The following is a 20,097-nucleotide window of genomic DNA, read 5'->3' on the forward strand; positions in this document are numbered from 1 at the left end:
TTCTGCACAGCAAAGGTAACAATCAACAACCTAAAAAACCTACCGAATGGGAGATGTTTGCCAATGACCTATACAATAAAGGGTTAATATCCAAACTATATGAAGAACTTCTACAACTCAACACCAAAAAAACAAATAATGCAATTAAAAATGGGAGAAGACATGAATAGACATTTGTCCAAGAAGACACACATTTGTCTAACAGACACAGGAAGATGTACTCAACATCACTAATGATCAAGGAAATGCAAATCAAAACCACAACGAGAGATTATCTCACTTCTGTCAGAATGGCTGAAACCAAAAACTCAAGAAACAAGCGTTGGTGAGGAAGTAGAGAAAAAGAAACCCTTGTGCACTGATGGTAGAAATGCAAACTGGTACAGCCACTGTGGAAGACGGAGGTTCTTGAAAACATTAAAAATAGAGCGACTCTATGATCCAGGAACTGCACTACTGGGTATTTACTCAAAGAATATGAAAACGCTAACTTGAAGGGATATATGCACCCCTATGTTTACTGCAGCATTATTTACAATAACCAACTATGGAAGCAACCCAAGTGTTGACAGATAAATGCATAAAGAAGCTGTGCTATATATTTACAATGGAATATTACTGAGCCATAAAGAAGAATGAAACCTTGCCATTGGCAACAACACGGATGGATCCAGAGGGTACAATGCTATGTGAAATAAGCCGGTCAGAGAAAGACGAATAGCGCATGGCTTCACTCATCTGTGGAATTTAAAAGGCAAAACAAACGAACAAAGGCAAACCAAAAATAACTGACTCTTCACTACAGAGAACAAACTGATGGTTACCAGGGGGGAGGTGGGTGGTGGATGAAACAGGGGAAGGGGATTAAGAGGACGCTTATGCTGATGAGAGATGCGAAGTCTATGGGACTGCTGAATCACTACACTGAACACCTGACACTAATACAACACTGTTAATCACACCGGCATTTAAAACGGAAACTTGTAATATGCAAATGAGCACTGTGATATTAAAGAACTACCGTATGAAGTACAAGTGCATTTGACCGTGCACATTTATACATCTTTGTATTCCCAGTGCCAAATACGGCACAGAGAACACTATACGCACTTAATGTTTGTTAAATGACGAAATCAACACGGAGATATTCTTAAGGTCGGGGGCATATCTGTATTCAAGATTAATTGTGAGCTATCTCCTATGTGAATACATTCAATTCTCTCTCTTCTACTAGCATGGGAATTGGTGCTATATAATCAATTCACTCAGTCAACAAATATCTGAGTACATATTAAGCAGGACCTGTTTTTAGGTTCTGGAAATAAAGCAGTGAACATATTACTCAGGAGAGAAACATAAATAACTACATTAAGCAGCAGTAAGTGCCATGAAGAAAAACAACGCAGGGTAAGAAAGTGAAAGAGGAAGTACTTATGTTCCATGGCGTAGTCAGCAAAGCCTCTCTGACAGTTGAGTATTCTGAAAGAAACCTAGATGGAGACAAGCAGCCCTTCGGAATCTGGGAGGAAAGCATCCCAAGCAGAAAGAGAAGGAAGTACAAAGGTCCTCAGGTGGGACGTGCGTGGTCTGACAGGTAAAAAGCAAGGAGGCCTGTTTGGCCGAAGCAAAGCGGGCAAAGGAAGAGAGGAGTCAAAATCAGTGGCAGACCAGAACACTTAGGGCCTGACGGACTACAGAAAGAACACTGGATTTCGTGAGGAGCAAAGAGGAAAGCCACTGGAGGGTGCTGGACACAGAAGTAATCATCTTGCCTCGGATTTTTAATGATTCCCGCTGACATTTGAGGGGGGGACTGTTAGGAAGCTACTGCATATGTGTACATGGTATTTCTCATAGCCATGACCCCTCACTTCTCCTTTTTTAATACTTGTAAAAAGTATACACTTATCCACAGAAAAATAAGAATCATACAGTACCAGGAACAAGAAAAAATCAGTGTAAATTCACACCAGTGATATATGCGATCCACATGTGCAAAAATAACATTTTGGTGTTATTAATTCCTCCAGGTGCTGATGATATCCTTTTCATGCAATTAGTTTAAAAAGCTTCCCTGAAGACTTCACATTTAATAAGTTCATACTTAGTTTTATACGTTGTCCAATTAGTATGCTAATAAAAATGTCTCCTCCTATGATTCCAACTGGGTGGGCCTACGTTCACGTTAGTAAGTATAATGAAGCACTGGAAGAAGTGGGAGGACACAGAGAACAGAAATGTTTTAAAAATAATTTTAAACGATCTTTTATCATCAAGGCGTGTGGATCTCAACTCTAGAGAGACCTGTTTTCCATCAAAGCATCATCACCATTACTTGGGACCTACTACTTGAGTTCAGTGGAGAGGCCCATCCCCTAAAGACGACGTGCTGCGTATCTCAGCAACACCTAAATCTGTGTAGCTCATACACCTGCAAGAACAGTGCCAGGTATCAATCTTAAAGTCCCATGTGACGTGGAGGACCCCCTCTCTCAGCATACTCCCCCTCCCCCCCACCCGCTCATGCCAGATAGGCACACGCTTTTGCAGTATGATCTTCAGATGCAGTCAATTAAGAATTAAAAAAGACTGTAAGAAAGTGCTCTTTCATGCACTGAAGTCAGAGGGAGGAAGGGATAAAAACTCTAAGAATTAAAAATAGAGAAACACGGGGCGCCTGGGTGGCCACCTGGTCAAGCATCAGACTCTTGGTTTTGGCTCAGGTCATGATCTCCCGGTTTGTGTGACTGAGCCCTATGTCAGGCTCTGTGCTGGCCGCATGGAGACTGCCTGAGATCTTCTCTCTCCCTCTTTCTGCCCCCCACCCCTGCTGGTGCTCTCTCTCCCTCTCTCTCAAAATAAATAAATAAACATTGTAAAAAACTAAAAATAAAGAAACAAAGAAAACTGCCCAAAAAAGGAAGACAAGAAAAAATATGCTAGTGGCTACTTAAATCTTTGCCCCACCTCCAGTAATATTTGAAAGCCTGCTCTGCTAAAAACTTTACATTATTTTGCAAGACCGGTATTATTCCATTTTATAGCATGGCAACAAGCACAGGCAGGTTAAATAATTTATGAAGATCATCCAACAAGTATTAGTTTGGCCAGGAGGCCAGTGTGTAGCAGCTGTCGAAACAAAGGAGGAATGGAGAGGAAATTATGTCGGAGAAGTCGTGAGGGGAGGAGGCCATGGTAGGGACCTTACGTAGTCCACTGAACAAGACAGGAAGCCAGCCGAGGTTTTCAGAAGAGGAGTGACGAATGTGGTATTGATTTTCAAGGAGTTATTCTGGCTGCTGTGTGGAGAATGGACGGGGTACGGGGTGAGGAGAGAGCGCCAAAAATGTAGAGTACTATAATGATGTAACAGACCACCGATAACTCAATGGCTTTAAAAAACCACCATGTATTATTTCCAGGAATCGTGGGGGTTAGCAGTTCAGGCCATGATCAGCTGGACTGTTCTCCTGCTCCTTACAGTCAACTGGCAGCTCAGCTGGGGCAGGAGAGTCTAAGATGGTCTCATTCACACATCAAGGCCTTTGGCACTTAGCTCATCTTGGCTGGGCCTCTCTCTCCATAGTCTGACCTCCCTTAAGGCAACCGGTTTCAAAGAGCTGAGACAGGAGCGGCATGCTGTCTTGATGCCTCGGGTCCAAATCTCACACATCACTTCTATCACATTCTATTGATCAAAGCCAGTACAACGCCAAACCCAGACTCAGGGGGCAGGCAAAGACTCCCTATCCTGACGAAAGGAGGTGCAAATTGCTGGAATCCTGTTTTTCCATCTGCTTCACAAGACAGAGATTTTAAGGTGGCTTGAATGAATATAGTGGCAGGAGTGATGGTCAGCAGGCAGATTTAATGCCAGGATTTGCTGATTAATTGGCTATGGGATGATTTGTCAACCAAGAAACGAGAAGGATGAAACTCATTTACTGAGCTAGGACAGGAAGAGCTGGTTCAGGGGAGAGAGAGAGAGGCAAGGACAAAGAGAGACAAAGAAAGATATATGCTCTATCTTCTGTGTCACAAACTAGAAGAGGCCAGGGGAGAAGGAAAGTTTTATTTGTATCACAAGGGCATCACCCTCTTCCAAACAGTCTGCCTTGGTTTCTAAGTTGTCCAGTACCTTCTCCTTCGTATCTCCTGTCTTATAAGAAACCAGTGAAGACGCAAAGGATCAGTTTATAGAAAAGAATATACAAAAGCTCTTTCTGAGGGCGCCTGGGTGGCTCAGTTGGTTGAGCATCTGACTTTGGCTCTGGTCATGATCTCCCAGTTTGTGAGTTCAAGCCCCGCATTGGGCTCTGTGCTAACAGCTCAGAGCCTAGAGCCTGCTTCATACTCTGTGTCTCCCTCTCTCTTGGTCCCTCCACTGCTCGTGCTCTGTCTCTCTCTCAAAAATAAATAAACATTAAAAAAAAAAAAAAAAGCTCTTTTTGTTCATTTGGGTTGGGCTGTTTTTGGACTTTTTTTTTTTTTTTGGATACTTGTTTATAGAGCTCTCTCTGACCAGTTTGCTTTCTGGTCTCAACAGAGAATAACATAAGAACAGATTAATTCACTAGCAGTGAAAAGAAAAAAAAAATCTGTTCTTTAGAAAAAGAAAAAAAAGGAAAGAAGGCTGGGATAATTATAGAATGTAAATAAGGCTTGCAGGGCACTATAGCTTTCAAAAGGCAAGTTATATAGAAAATTACTACACTCCAGGATCTGAGAACAGATAGGAAAAGGAAATAACAAAATAAGAAGGTTTTTAAAAATATTCTAAATCACATCTTAAATTTTCCTATAATTACGTCAACCACTGGCGATGAGACATAGGGGCCAGAATTTTTTCTTAAATAACATGAGCATAATTTCAAAGAATCATTGTTTCATTATCCAAAACAAAGACTAGGCATTCTCATCTAGGCTTCAACCCTGAAGACTACTGAAATATATGTCAGGTAATTACAATTTAATTAATATTGTTACTGTGGATGTTTGTTCTAACATATTCAAACACAATTCAAGTGAGTTTGAAGACCCTCACTGTATGATTCTATTCAACTGAACACACATTAACTGAATGTCAAATGGAAATTAGACTCTCTAAGGGGCGCCTGGGTGGCTTAGTTGGTTGAGCATCTGACTTCAGCTCAGGTGTTGGTCTCAGGGCTCATGAGTTCAAGCCCTGCCTCAGGCTCTCTGCTGTCAGTGCACAGCCTGCTTCAGATCCTCTGTACTCACCCCTCCCCTCACCCCTCCCCTACTTGCGCACACGCTCTCTCTCTCTGTCAAAAATACATAAAAACATTTTTAAAAATGTATGCTCTAAACCCTAACGCAAATCACTAAAATAACAGTTACAGCTGATAAGCCAACAAAGGAGAGAAAACAGAATCATTTAAAAAAACCGAAACTCAAAAATCATTTAAAAATTAACTCAAGGGGCGCCTGGGTGGCTCAGTCAGTTGAGCGTGGACTTTGGCTCAGGTCATGACCTGACTACCTAACTTAAACCTAACTACATCATAATCACACTACATGTTACTGGTTAAAACACCTCAATTAAAATAGATTCTACAGCAGGGTGACTATAGTTGATAATATTATTGTATATTTGAAAGTTGCAGAGAGTTTATATTTAAAGTTCTCAACACAAGCAAAAAAATTACTTAACTATATGTGGGTGATGGATGTTAACCAGACTTACTGCAGTGATCATTTAATTATGTCAAATATATTTATATTTTATTATTTAAAAAAAAAATTTTTTTTTTCAACGTTTATTTATTTTTGGGACAGAGAGAGACAAAGCATGAACGGGGGAGGGGCAGAGAGAGAGGGAGACACAGAATCGGAAACAGGTTCCAGGCTCTGAGCCATCAGCCCAGAGCCCCACGCGGGGCTCGAACTCACAGACCGCGAGATCGTGACCTGGCTGAAGTCGGACGCTTAACCGACTGCGCCACCCAGGCGCCCCAAATATATTTATATTTTAAATTATTATGTTGTACACTTGAAGCTAATATAATGTTATATGTCAATTTTAGCTCTATAAAGTGCCCCCAAAAAAGGGGAAAAAAGGCCAGACATTTCAGACTGGATTGAATTAAAACAAACAAAGAAACAAACAAACAAACAAACAAAAAACCCAACTACATGCTGCTTATAGGAAATGCATTTCAATTCTTTTTTTAAAATAGGCATCACACCCAACATGAAGCCCAATGTGGGGCTTCAACTCACATCCCTGAGATCAAGAGTCGGGACGCTGAACCGACTGAGCCACCCAGGCATTTTAAATGCATTTTAAATATAAAGACACAAACAAGCTAAAAGGGCGGGGAAGGATCTGCCACGCTAACTCTAATCACAAGGAAGGTTAGTGGTACTGTTAATATCTGCCAAACTAGATTTGAAAGCAAACAATACCAGGGATAAGAAAGTCATTCCATAATGACAAAGGGTCAATTCACCAGGAGAACACAATAATCCCAAACATTATATGTACCTAATTACAGAGCTGAAAAATGCATGAAGCAAAAACTGCCAGAACTACAAGGAGAGACAAATGTGTAATTATAGTCATACCTCTCTCAATAATTAATTGCTAGAACAAACAGCAAATCAGCAAGAACATAGGAGACCTGAAAAACACTGTCAACCAACTTGCCTTGACATCCACAGCACATTATGACATAATAGAAAACTCTACCTACTGGCAAACAGCAAAACACACGACTGAACACTGAATATGTTTTCCTCAAATGCAGATGAAACGCTTCTACCACAGACCACATTTTGGGCCAAAAACCAAGCCCAGGTACATAAAGAGTCGTGTCATGCAAGGTATGTCTTCCAACCACATGGAAGTGATTCAAAATCAGTACCAAAAGGTATCTGGAAAAATCTTCAAATAACTGCAAACTAGCATAGTTCTAGCCTGACCCATGGGTCAAAGATGAAATCAAAAGTGAAATTAGAAAATTGTTTTAACTGAATGAAAATGAAAGTATAACATATCAACATTGATGGGATGTGAACTAAGCAGTATCTGGAATAAATTTCCAAGACTAAACACGTAAGAAAGGACTCAAATCAGTGACTCCAGTTTCCATATTAAGAAACTAGAAAAAGAGGGGGTGTACCTGAGTGACTCAGTCGGTTGAGTGTCCAACTTGAGTTTGGTTCAGGTCATGATCCCAGGGTCATGGGATGGAGCCCCACCTTGGACTCCACGCTGGGCACGGAGCCTGTTTAAGATTCTCTCTCCCCCGTCCCCTCGGCCCTTCCCCTGCTCGCACTCTCTAAAAAGAAAAAAAAAAAAAAAAAAAAAAAACTAGAAAAAAGAGCAAAGGAACCCAAAGTAAAAGAAAAGAAATAATAAATATCAGACAAGAAATCCATGAAATAGAAAATAAAATCAAGAAAAATCAAAAGCTGGTTCTTTTGAAATCAATAAAAAACACTGGAATCAACTGTGGCAAGAGCTATGCTCAATGTTGATATTTCAACTATTTATCTTGCCTCATTCTAAATTTGAAGAAATTACGAAGGAGACACAGGAATGTCAGATACATAGACTCAGAGGTTACGTTTCTACTCTACACACTTCTCTCCGAGAAAAGAGCCATATCCATCCTCGGGCAAACCACACAGCTGTTCCATGCAGTAGTTTCTTCATCAGTTAAATAAATGGAATGATTAGATCATCTCTAAAATCTCTCTGGGCTCTAAGATCTTCTACATGCCACATAAGAGGGACACGTCTACTATTAACAGCTCTAGCTGACCTGAATGAGACACCCTGATAAAACCCTGGGAACCTGAATTAGCACTTTCCTCAGAAATAACCATCTTGGCCAAAGTGTAAAAATGGGGCAATCCGCCCATAAATTCATGTTTAAATATCAGCCTTGGGAGAAAATCAAAAGAGGAGTTCAGCTGAACACCAAGCACCGATATGACTAATTACTTGATCCTTATTTCTCTGCTTATCACCCTTGTAACATGGCCACCTTCGATTAATGAATTCTTACTCAATTTTGTCCTCAATATTATTCCGTCTTCTAACAGTAATTACACATTTCATATGTGTGTGTATGGAATTACAAAATTAGAAACTTACAGAGGCTAAGATGGAATGAGGGCCTCTCATACCCTATTTGTCAACTGTCTTCCTGTGGGCCAGGCATTTTAATTGTCTGAGATATTTAGGAACCTTCTGAGGCTATCTTTTAGGAGAAAATTACCTTCTATACATATATTACAGATAAGACTGAAATCTGCCTTCAGTGTACAGATCCTGATAACCAAGTAGACTATTCTTGCATAGTAGTTAATTTTATTTTTTTTATTTTTTTAATATTTATTCATTTTTTCAGAGGCAGAGAGAGACAGAGCATGAGCGGGTAAGGGGCAGAGAGAGAGACACACACACACAGAATCCGAAGCAGGCTCCAGACTCCAAGCCGTCAGCACAGAGCCTGACGCGGGGCTCGAACTCAAGAACCGCTAGATCACGACCTGAGCCGAAGTCGGACGCTTAACCGCCTGACCCATCCAGGCGCCCCGCATAGCAGCTAATTTTAAAAGCACGGGTTCTAGCTCCAAGCCACTTGACGCCACTTACTGGTTGTATGACCCTGGACAAATTATTTCACTTCTGAGTATTAAATGAATTAACACAGTAAAGATACAATCATCCTTTCCCATCTGGTTTGATAAAAAAATTACCAGGAACTAAGAAAACTCTATAAAAATTATTAAAACAGCACTTTATTTTTTTATTTTAATTCATGTAGTTAACATACTAGTGTTGTATCAGTTTCAGGTGTAAAACAGGCCGATTCAACAATTGCATACAGCACTCCGTGCTCATCAAGTGTACTCTTAATTCCCTTCACCGACTTTACCAATCCTCTCACCTACCTCCCCTATGTTCTCTGTAATTAACAGCCCATTTTTTGGTTTGCCTTTTTTTCACCTGTTGTTCATTTGTTCTGCTTCTTAAATTCCACCTAAGAGTGAAATCACATGATATTTTTCTTTAACTGATTTCATTTAGTATAATAGTCTCTAGCTCCGTCCATGTTGTTGCAAATGGCAAGATTTCATTCTTTTTTATGGCCGAGTAATATTCCCTTGTATATATACACCATTTCCTCTTTATCCGTTCATCAACCAGTGGATACTTGGGCTACTTCTGCAGTGTAGCTATTGTAAATAATGCTAAAACAGCACTTCAAGTAAAACTCACACTTCACTCAACTTAAAGCAAAGTTATATAGCGATATATTCTAGTGGCAGGGTCCGTGCTATGAAAACAAATATATATAAGCAGTAAAGATAGTTTTACTATGAAAGTGAATGAGCTTTTATGCTCAACCAGACAGTCCCGTGACACTGCACACCTCCCAAATCCTCCCTAGTTAAACTCAGACAACTTAGAAGTATTAAAATTTTTTAAAATATTTATTATTTTGAGAAAGAGAGGGACAGAGCGTGAGTGGGAGAGGGGCAGAGAGGGAGACACAGAATCTGAAGCAGGCTCCAGGCTCTGAGCTGCCAGCATGGAGCCCGACGTGGGGCTCGAACCACCAGACCACGAGATCATGATCTGAGCCAAAGTCGGACACTTACCTGACTGAGCCACCCAGGCGTCCCAAACTTAGAAGTATTGAATGCAGGCCCTATGGAAGACCTTTCACTACTGAATATTTTAAAATTTTGTCAAGCACTGGGCCTTAATTGTTGCAGAATGTGTAACTTCATGAAATCCTGGGGTATGCTCTCTAAAGGATGGGCCTAAAGCCTAACTCAAGGTACGATCTCCAGAAAGGGCAACCACTTATCCCCACCGAAACCCCTTCCCCAATCATGGAACAATTATCATTGCACTGACTCACTAAAGGTTACCTGGAGAGTATAAAGATGTGGATCACAGTACAACGGCCACTCAACAATTGTGTGACCAAAGGACGACCTATGTGCTCAGTCTCATTTCCTACATCTGTAGAGACATCTATGCTATGAGATACTGAGGATTAAAGGAGAGAATGAATAAAATGTCCCCTCCACCCACACTCGCACCCAGCACTTCCCAATTCATATTCATTTCCCTTTCCTTATGTTTAATGTCACCTTTTGATATTCTGGACAAAACCCAACTATAGGTTAAGACGTGTGATTTCAACGTAACAGCGTTCCTTCACAAGATGCACTTCGAAGCCACTGTGGCATTAGAATGGCGTGGGAATAATCTTCTGACAGAATTAAATGAGACTGGTACCACTTCTGGAATAAACGCCCACTTCAGAGTAAATAAGACCAAGTATTATCAAAAGCGGAAGAGAATCAATCCTATGATCACTATCACTTTTGGGAAGCAGCTTCAAGAAATACCTAAATCTAGTCAATTTTAACGGATTCAAACATCATTTTTCAATCACATTCAACAGATGAATGCTATTATTATTGACAGCTAATTTATTCTGGGCCTAGTCGCAGGGGTAGTTTTCTGTATAAATTTTTAAAAATTTTTTTTAAATGTTTATTTATTTTTGAGACAGAGAGGGACAGAGCATGAATGGGGGGACGGTCAGAGAGAGAGAGGGAAACACAGAATCGGAAGCAGGCGCCAGGCTCTGAGCCATCAGCCCAGAGCCCGACGCGGGGCTGGAACTCGTGAGCCACAAGATCGTGACCTGAGCCGAAGTCGGACACTTAACCGACTGAGCCACCCAGGCTCCCCTGTATAATTTTTTTGAAGGTGGTTATTTTCATTTAAAAACTGACCCTGAAACTTCCTGAACCAAAGCATTCTTTCACGTGCAGAACTCGGTCCAAACCAGGTAGAGAGCTGCACAGATCCCAGAGCCACAACCCGACGGTCCCGGGTTTGCCACTTTCAAGAGGACTGGGTGGTGTAACTACTTTTCATTTCATCCTGTTGGGATCAGTCTAGCTCAGGTGGCTCTTTTATTAAGTGCATGTCACAAGAGCCCTCTGGATAGCTTTGGCCTCAGTCTGGGGACGAACTAGATCATTCTGGGATGCCAAGGGACTGCTTTTACTAACACCACTTCCCACTCGGTCCTGAGTTTTCAAGAAGCACTGGTATAAACAGCAGACATACGGGAAAGCAGAAGGCTAGTCTAACCGTCTAGCCTAACCCTAGAACAGCCGCACACCCAAAGCCTACGAACATTTAAGGCCGAGCAACCAATCACTGTGACACACACAGTCGGAGCCCTCAAACAACGTTTTGATTACAAACAATTCCCTTCCATCTTAACGGCAACTTATTCAAATCGGAATCGTACATCCTCGAAGCGTACCGCCATGCTACTCCTTTTTTTTTTTTTTTTTTTTTTAATCCCAGGGAACCTGGTGAGAAACTGGGTACGAAGAACTAACGAGAGAATCGGCAGTAACGAACATAAGACCTCAAACCCCCAGCATGGACGTAATATCAAAGAGAATCGGGCTAGGTCTCATCACTCATTCTTTCGGTCTTAAAAATGGCATTTTCTGTAAGTTCCTGGATTCAAACTCGAAAGAAATGAACTTTAAAACGGGTCCCGCGCCACGAGAAATCAGAAGCGGGCGCTCACTCGCGCCGCTCACCTGCCTGCGGTCAGCAGGGGACAGCGAACAGGCCACCTGTCCCCACCCCCCCACCCCCCACCCCGGCCCCCAGCCGGCTCTTCGGGTGGCACAGTTTTCCTCTCGCGCTGGTTAGGCGATCTAGGAGGGACAGATTTCTTTATTGCCAACATTAACAAAAGCAAAGAATGCAACACACACACACACACACACTTGGACGATGTGCGGCTGCTCCTTTCGAGGAAAGCCCCTCTCTGAGCGCTCCGCCCCAGGAGAACGAGGCGCCCGCGGGGGACCGCAGACCCCAGGACGCTCACACCGCCTCGCTCCGCCCCGACCTCGGCCCCGAGGAGCGCGGCGCGGGGTGTCGCGCACGCCGGAAGGCCGCGCCGCCCCGCACCGCCGCGACAAAGCCACGGGCGCGGCGGCCCGGCCTTCCTCCCGGGTCTGGGCCGGACCCCGGCCGCCTGGCGAGCGCAGGCGCCGGCCGGCGGGGCGCGGGGCCGCAGAGGCCCGGCCTTCCGCCCGCCCGCAGCCCGGCCGCCGGGTACTCACACACGCACAGCTCCACCACGTACGCGTAGTAGGACCAGACGACCACGAAGGTGATGAAGAGCACCGGCACCCAGCCCACGCCGCGCTGGCAGCAGCGCCAGAACGTCCACGGCGCCATGTTCCGCTGGCGGCTGCAGAAGCGGGCGCCCCACGGTCGAGGGGAGCGCCAGGCCCCCGGCGGCGGCGGCGGCGGCGGCGACTCGGGAGCTCCGGGCCGCTCCTCGTCCAGGCGCCCCGCCTCCGAGGCCGAGGCCGAGCCCGAGCCCCAGGAAGGGTAGATGGGAGGCCCCTCCGCGACTCCTCCCCGCGCCTCGCCCGGCCGGGTCCCGCCCCGGTCCTGCATCCCGCCGCCCCCGCCCCCACCCCGCCCCCGCGCCCACGCCCGCCCCGCCTCCGCGCGCCGCAGCCCGCGCCGCGCCTCCGGGGGCGTGGCTCCCGCCGCCAGAGGAGGCGGGGCCCGGGCGTGGGGGCGGGGCCTGCGCCGGCGGCGGCCGTTGGGGCGTGGCGGGGCTGGGTGCGGACCGGCCCGGGGGGCGGGGGAGGCCGCGGCGGCCGAGAAGGAAGCGAGCCCGGCGCGGTGCGCGCGGCGACGGACGCTTCCTGGGTGGCTGCCCGGGAGAGGACGTGGCTCTCGTGGATTGCGTCTCACGTCGGGGGGCAGCTGGGAAAGATTTCCTTGGCCGGGTCGTGGGCCTCCGGCCACGAAGTACGGAACTTGCTCCCCTGGGGTCCTGCGGACTCTGACTGGTCGGGGCCCATTTTCCGATAAGGAGCAGACCGTGCCCCCGTCAAGTGCGGGCGAGGAATGGGTATTGTTTTAAGCTCCTCCGATGCTTACGATGACATCTCAGGTTAGGAACCCCTGTACTTGGAAGTAATATGCTCCGTATTGCAGGCAGAACTGACAGATGAAAACACCCCTTTGATCGATCCCTCCTTCCCAGGAGGAAGAGGTGCCCAGGGGCGACCGCAGACCCCAGGGCGTTATCATTTTTCGAAGATGGAACTGGTAGTTGCCTGAGATTTAGTATAGAAGCCATGTAGCATCTGGCAATTTGGTCTGGAACCCAAATTTAAGATCGGGTTGTGAGAAGTGGGGGAACCACCGGCTCCCTGCCCCCCAAACGACTACTGAATCTTCGAGAATTTATTTACAACTGGGGCACCTTGCTAAATGATGCCTGTAGTCATAACAACCCTGAAGCATCACTGTGAAGACATCATAATACAAGGTCAGGAGCATGACGAGTTATTCCAAGCCGCATTTCCAGTTGCTCTCATGTCTATTTTGGTTAGACTAAGATTTTAATTAGCTACTGCTCTCCACGTCTCCGTGAGATGGATTTCCCCCTTTTATGGGTGTGATAAAAAGCTAGTGAGAGCAAATAATATTTAACCACCGCACACCGGTGCTAGAAACAATAAAGGATGTGGGAAATACTTTGTTGTCCCAGATTCTGTGTCTTGAAAGTGGTGTTAGTGGCAAAACTGACAGCAGGTTGAAGGCATTAAAGTCGAGCAAATTCAGCTGCTTGTCCAGAGAGGCTTCTCAAGGAGGTTTAGGCTTCAGGCTGGAATTTGGATTGACAGGCAAGACCATAACTTAAAGCCTTTTTCCTTCCTGCCATCTCTGTATATAAAAATCATCCCACTAAAGCTCAGTACAAATGCCATGTCCTCTAGAAGTCATTCTTAATCTGGGAATGATTCATTTCCATTGTGCCGTTTTGCTCATAATACACGTTATTGGTTTCCTAGGACTGCCATAACAAAGTACCACAAACTGAATGGCTTAACACAACAGAAATGTATTGTCTCAGAGTTGTGAAGGCTAGAAGTCCTAAATTAAGGTGACAGCAGGGCTGTACTCCCTCTGAAAATTATAGAGGATAGTCCTTGCCCATTTCTGGTACTATATCACTCTAATCTCTGCCTCGATTGTCGCATGATGTTTTCCCTTCCTGTGTCCATATCCGTCTTTCTCTATTGGATTAAGGACCCATCCTACTCCAATACTGCCGCGTCTTAAGTAACAATATCTGCAAGGATTCTATTTCCAAGTAAGGTCACGTTCTAAAGTACTGGCGGTTAGGACTTCAACATATCTTTTGGGGAACACCATCCGACCCACAACAACACACATTTTTGGTAGTTAATTGTAAATGTCACCTTGCCTACTACCTTGTGAGATCCTTGAAGGTAGATGGTATCTACACATCTGATTTTCTCCACAGTGCCTTGTGAATTTTCAATAGCTATTTCTTGAGTGGATGTTTAAATGCTTCCGTTATGATCTAGCTACTCTGCCTAACTTTTGGAGCCACCAACCGGATCACATTAGTTTTGATTTCTAAATGATTGTCACGTGTTCTAAGAAGGTGTTGATTCTACATGGGATCGAGAGAATGTTTCTGATCTATTGCCTTGCCCTGAGATCATTCCACATTTTCAGGGAGGTAATAACATTTTCATTCTTTTGAGAATTTTTCTATCTTAAATGACGAGACATGAGTTAATGTTCCTTTGCCTGGAATCACTAAGAACCTGCAACTTAGGGCGCCTGGGTGGCGCAGTCGGTTAAGCGTCCGACTTCAGCCAGGTCACGATCTCGCCGTCCGTGAGTTCGAGCCCCGCATCGGGCTCTGGGCTGATGGCTCAGGGCCTGGAGCCTGTTTCCGATTCGGTGTCTCCCTCTCTCTCTGCCCCTCCCCCATTCATGCTCTGTCTCTCTCTGTCCCAAAAATAAATAAACGTTGAAAAAAAAATTAAAAAAAAAAAAAAAGAACCTGCAACTTAGATTCCTTGCTTCCTTCTCCACGTTGGGCTGGTGATTTCTCACCATCTCTGCTACTGATTGTGACAACAGAGTATCATTAAAGACTTTAGGCAGGGTAGTGGTGTGAGTGGAATTACATTTTCTCACAATCCCCCGGCCTGAGGGGGAAGAATGGACTGGAGGAAAGAAAGACTAGAGGCAGAGAGACCAGTTAGGACAATGCTGCAGTCATGCCGGCAACAGGTATGGTGGCCCGAACTGGGTGTGGCAGTGAAGAGGGTGATAAGAAAGCTATTTAGGGCTTCAGATCAACTTTGACATACCCACTCTGCTCCAAAAGCACATCAATAGGAAATATAAATCTAAACATGGAAAACTAATCAGACCAACTCAGGTTCAAACCTCCAGTCCCAACTTCTATTGTCCCCAGCCTTCAATAAAGGGGACAGAAAAAAGTGCTCAACCCCTTGGATCACGGCTTTTAGGAGAGGCCGAAGGACACAGTGCAGCTCCCTGACCTGGAAGTAGACCAAACTGCCAGCTGTGACTCGATATGGTGTCCCTATTATTACCACCATCTAGGAACCTCAAAATGCCATTTCAAGTTCAAGTTTTGAACTACAAGATGGAGAAGAGTAAGGGCAGCTAGAGGCAGCTATGGAACCATTAGACAGGGTTTACAGAAACCATGTGGATATGGAAAAAGTGAAGAAAAAAATACAAACTCACAAATTCAGAATCAAGTAACAATGCCCAAACCCACAAAGATACTAAGAAAGAATGCAGGGACGTGTGGGTGGCTTAGTCAGTTGAGTGTCCAACTCTTAATTTCAGCTCAAGTCATGATCTCATGGTTGCAGGATCGAGCCCCATGTTGGGCTCTGTGCTGGGCATGGAGCCTGCTTGAGATTCTCTCTCTCCCTCTCCCTTTTCCTCTGCCCCACCCCTGCTTGCACTTTCTCTCCCTCCAAAAAAAAAAAAATGATCACACACAAAAAATTAATTCATTCAAAACAAAATTAATTTTATGAAGCAATCTTAAAAAGACTTCCAAACTCTATATTGCATGCCCAAAGAGGTAAAAGAATAACTTCTATCTAAATAGAACAAGAAAATATGAAACACATAATAAACAAAAATGGAAAAAGAGCAGGTGGCTTTGAAAAATATTTAGGAATCTTCAAGATAATGAAATATTGTTGTCAAATTTAAAAAATCGATAAAATAAGTGTAATCTGGACACCAGAGAAGAGGGACTTAGCAAGTTGGAAGACAGTGCTGAGTAACTCATGCAGAACACAACACAGACAGTTTTCTTTAAATATGAAAACACATGGAAAAACACTTATATTAGCAGGCTTCAACATAAATCTTTACTAAGAGTTCCAGAAGGGGGTGCCTGGATGGCTCAATTGGTTGAGCTTCCAATTCTTTTTTTTTTTTAACTTCTTTTTATTTTATTTTTGTATTTATTTATTTTAATATAATTTATTGTCAAGTTGGCTAACATACAGTGTATACAGTGTGCTTTTGGTTTGGGGGGTGGATACCCAAAATCCTAGAGGAGAAAACAGGCAACAATCTCTTTGACCTCAGCCGCAGCAATTTCTTGCTCCACATGTCTCCAAAGGCAAGGGAATTAAAAGCAAAAACAAATTATTGGGACTTCATCAAGAGCTTCCAACTCTTGATTTCCGCTCAGGTCATGATCTCATGGTTCATGAGTTCAAGCCCTGCATTGGGCTCTGTGCTGACAGTGTGGGGCCTTGCTTGGGACTGTCTCTCTCTCGCTGTGTCTCTGCCCTTCCCCTTCTCGCTCTCTCTCTCTCTCTCAAAAAATAACGAAAAAACTTTTTATTAAAAAAAAAAAAAAGAGTTCCAAAAGAAGAGAATGAGGGGGCGCTTGGGTGGCTCAGTCAGTTAAGCGTCCGACTTCAGCTCAGGTCACGATCTCGCGGTCCATGAGTTCAAGCCCCGCGTCGGGCTCTGGGCTGATGGCTCGGAGCCTGGAGCCTGCTTCCGATTCTGTCTCTCTCTCTCTCTCTGCCCCTCCCCCGTTCATGCTCTGTCTCTCTCTGTCTCAAAAATAAATAAAACGTTAAAAAAATTTAAAAATAAAAAGAGAATGAGAATAATATTAAAGAAGCAAGTTTTGAAGAGATTATACATGAGAGTATTTCATAATTGAAGAAAGATGTAAGTCTTATGTTAAAATGGCACTTGGATATCAACCAGGACAAATAATGATAAATCTTTACCTAGACAAAGAGTAGTGAAACTATTGAATGTTTAGGAAAAAGAAAAAACTCTTATAGAATTCCAGGCATAAAAGTTAAATTACCAAAGAAACACCGATTAGACTGATGGCTGACTTCTTATTGGCCATGACAGATGCCAGAAGAGAATGAAGTAATATTTTCTTTTTTTTTTTTTTTAATTTTTTTTCAACGTTTATTTATTTTTGGGACAGAGAGAGACAGAGCATGAACGGGGGAGGGGCAGAGAGAGAGGGAGACACAGAATCGGAAACAGGCTCCAGGCTCTGAGCCATCAGCCCAGAGCCCGATGCGGGCTCGAACTCACGGACCGTGAGATCGTGACCTGGCTGAAGTCGGACGCTTAACCGACTGCGCCACCCAGGCGCCCCTGAAGTAATATTTTCAAAGTGCTGAGAGAAAATACTATCCTTAAATTTTATCCCCAGAGAAACGATTACTTAAGAATAAAGACAAATTGAAAATGCCTACTGGAATGGGAGCAAATACTTTTAATCATATATCTGCTAAGGGATTGATATCAAGAGTATATAAAGAGCCCCTACAACTGCACAACAACAAAACCAGACAACTCCATTAAAAAGTGAGCAAAGGAGTGCTCACTTCTGCAGCACATACACTAAAAAGTGGGCAAAGGAGTTGAATAGATATTTCTCCAAAAAGTGATATACAAATGACCAATAAGCACATGAGAAGACACTCAACATTACTAACCATTAGGAAAATGCAAAACAAAAAAATGAGATACCACTTTACACCCATTAGGATGGCTATTCTGAAACAAACAACATGGGTTCCTGGGTGGCTCAGTTGGTTAAGCATCTGGCTTTGCTCACACGGCTTATGAGTTCAAGCCTCGCATCGGGCTCTCTGCTGTCAGCACAGAGCCCGCTTTGGAGCCTCTGTCCCCCTCTGTCTCTGCCCCTTCCCCACTCATTCTCTCTCTATCTCAAAATACATAAACAACAACAACAACAAAAGAAGGAAATAACAAATTTTGAGGATATGAAGAAACTTGGAACACTTGTATGCTGCTGGTGGGAATATAAAATATATTTATATATAAACAGAAAATATAAAACTTGTGTAGCTGCTGTGGAAAACATATGGCAATCCCTCAAAAAATTAACCACGGGATGATCCTATGATCTACTTCTGGTGTATCCCCCAGAGAAAAAAAGCAGGGACTCACACAGATATTGTACACCCACGTTCATAGCAGCACCATTCACAATTGTTGAAAGGTGGAAATGAAGACACCATCCAAACACCCATCTTATCAGTTCAGAGCACTAGAGGTCATTTCATCCCCAGGCACAGCTGAAGGAACCAAGAACACATAGGCCTAGGCTCAAGGGATGGGAATGCTTGCTTATCATCAAAGGAACTTGTAGGACAAGTAGTTAATCAGCACTTACCCTACAGATATTATCACCACATGTTCCTAATGAAATCTCACTTTTTTAATGTTTATTTTTGAGAGAGAGAGAGAGAGACAGAATCTGAAGCAGGCTCCAGGCTCTGAGCTGTCAGCACAGAGCTCAAGGTGGGGCTCAAACCCGTGAACTGTGAGATCATGACCCGAGCTGAAGTTGGACGCTTAACCGACTGAGCCACCCAGGCGCCCCTATTAGAAAATAATTTTCAATATGCAGAGAAGTTACGAAGATGCTACAGAGAGTTCCCATATAAGCTTCACCCAGCTTCTCTAACGTTAGTATCTTACGCAATGATGGCGTAATTCTCAAAAGTAAGAAATGAACCCTGGTACGACACTTTTCACTAAACTACAGGCTGTTTTTTACCAGTTTTTCTGCTAATGTAATTTTCTGGTCCAGGACTTGCATTTAGTTATCATGTCTTCTTAGTCTCCTGTGCACTCAAACTGCAGTAGGTGACTGATGTCAGCCTTCTGTGACACCTTCAAGAGACCTCAAGGAAATACCAAAGCAGGAAGAACCGGGAAGCCAGTTAAGCAGAAGCATGCAGGCAATAATTTTGGACAATCAGATGTGATAGAAACATAATGTATTAAGATGCCCTAAGGGTCTTTCTCATGTCTATGTGGAAATCCGAAAACCTTAAGTTTTACAACCAAAGTATACCTTGTGAAGCTTACAAGCACATATACCCCTATACGCTTTAAATTCTAGAATCCCCTGTTTTTAATTCTAGAATTGTTTTTAATTCTGGAAGCTGTGGAGCAGTTCTTCAGGGCAAGCTGAAAAACTCCCAGTCTACTGTCCTCAGGAGGATAATGAATAAAGTGCTTCCTAACCTACTTGGAGGTTGGCTTTCAGTCAACACTTCTTTCTCCGACCATTTCTCAGACATTCCTTGCCTTGCATGGAAAAACACTTTTGAAAAGGACTGGTCAGGTATTTTGTGGAAGGCTCCTCAATTTGGGTTTGTCTGATGCTTTCCCTTGACGAGACTGGGGCTATGGGTTTGGGGAAGAAAACTGCAGAGATGATGTGCTTTTCCCCTCCGATCATGTCGGTGTGGACATGCTCTTACTGGTAATATTAGTCTGGCCTTCATCCCTTGGATAAGATGCTGTCGCTACCGTGAAGTCACAATTTCTCTCTTTCCCTACACTATTCGTTGGAAAACAGTCATTAAGTCTGGCCGCACTCACGGAGTGGGCAATTAAATTCTACCTCCCGGAGGGAGGAATGTCAAAGAATGTGTGGACATCTATTCCAACCGTTAACAGTAATTGGAGGTACTTTGAGGCTATGCAAATATCCTGTTTCTCTGTGAGGTTTCTCAAATGTTAACACATCCATCTGGGGACCTGGGCTGCGGCGAGGCCTTTTGCTTTGCTGCATCGTTGACTAATGATCTGTTTCTTGACTAATGAGATACAGCCAAAAAGGGAGTCAC

The 20,097-nt window shown here is 43.9% G+C and overlaps 1 protein-coding gene across 3 annotated transcripts in view; it reads right to left on the reverse strand.

Moving 5' to 3' along the window:
- Positions 1-12,425, reverse strand: part of ZDHHC20 (zinc finger DHHC-type palmitoyltransferase 20) — a 72,176-nt gene extending 59,751 nt beyond the window's left edge. For 2 of the 3 annotated variants that reach the window (XM_047853088.1, XM_047853080.1), the window contains exon 1: positions 12,160-12,423. In XM_047853088.1, coding sequence (XP_047709044.1) covers positions 12,160-12,277 — 118 coding nt within the window. In that variant the 5' untranslated portion in view covers positions 12,278-12,423. Of the gene's footprint in view, positions 1-12,159 lie in introns of all 3 variants that reach the window. The other variant, XM_047853097.1, reaches the window with a different exon arrangement.
- Between the last annotated feature and the right edge of the window lie 7,672 nt (positions 12,426-20,097).

This window comes from Prionailurus viverrinus, chromosome A1 (assembly GCF_022837055.1).
Source record: "Prionailurus viverrinus isolate Anna chromosome A1, UM_Priviv_1.0, whole genome shotgun sequence".
Taxonomy (NCBI): domain Eukaryota; kingdom Metazoa; phylum Chordata; class Mammalia; order Carnivora; family Felidae; genus Prionailurus; species Prionailurus viverrinus.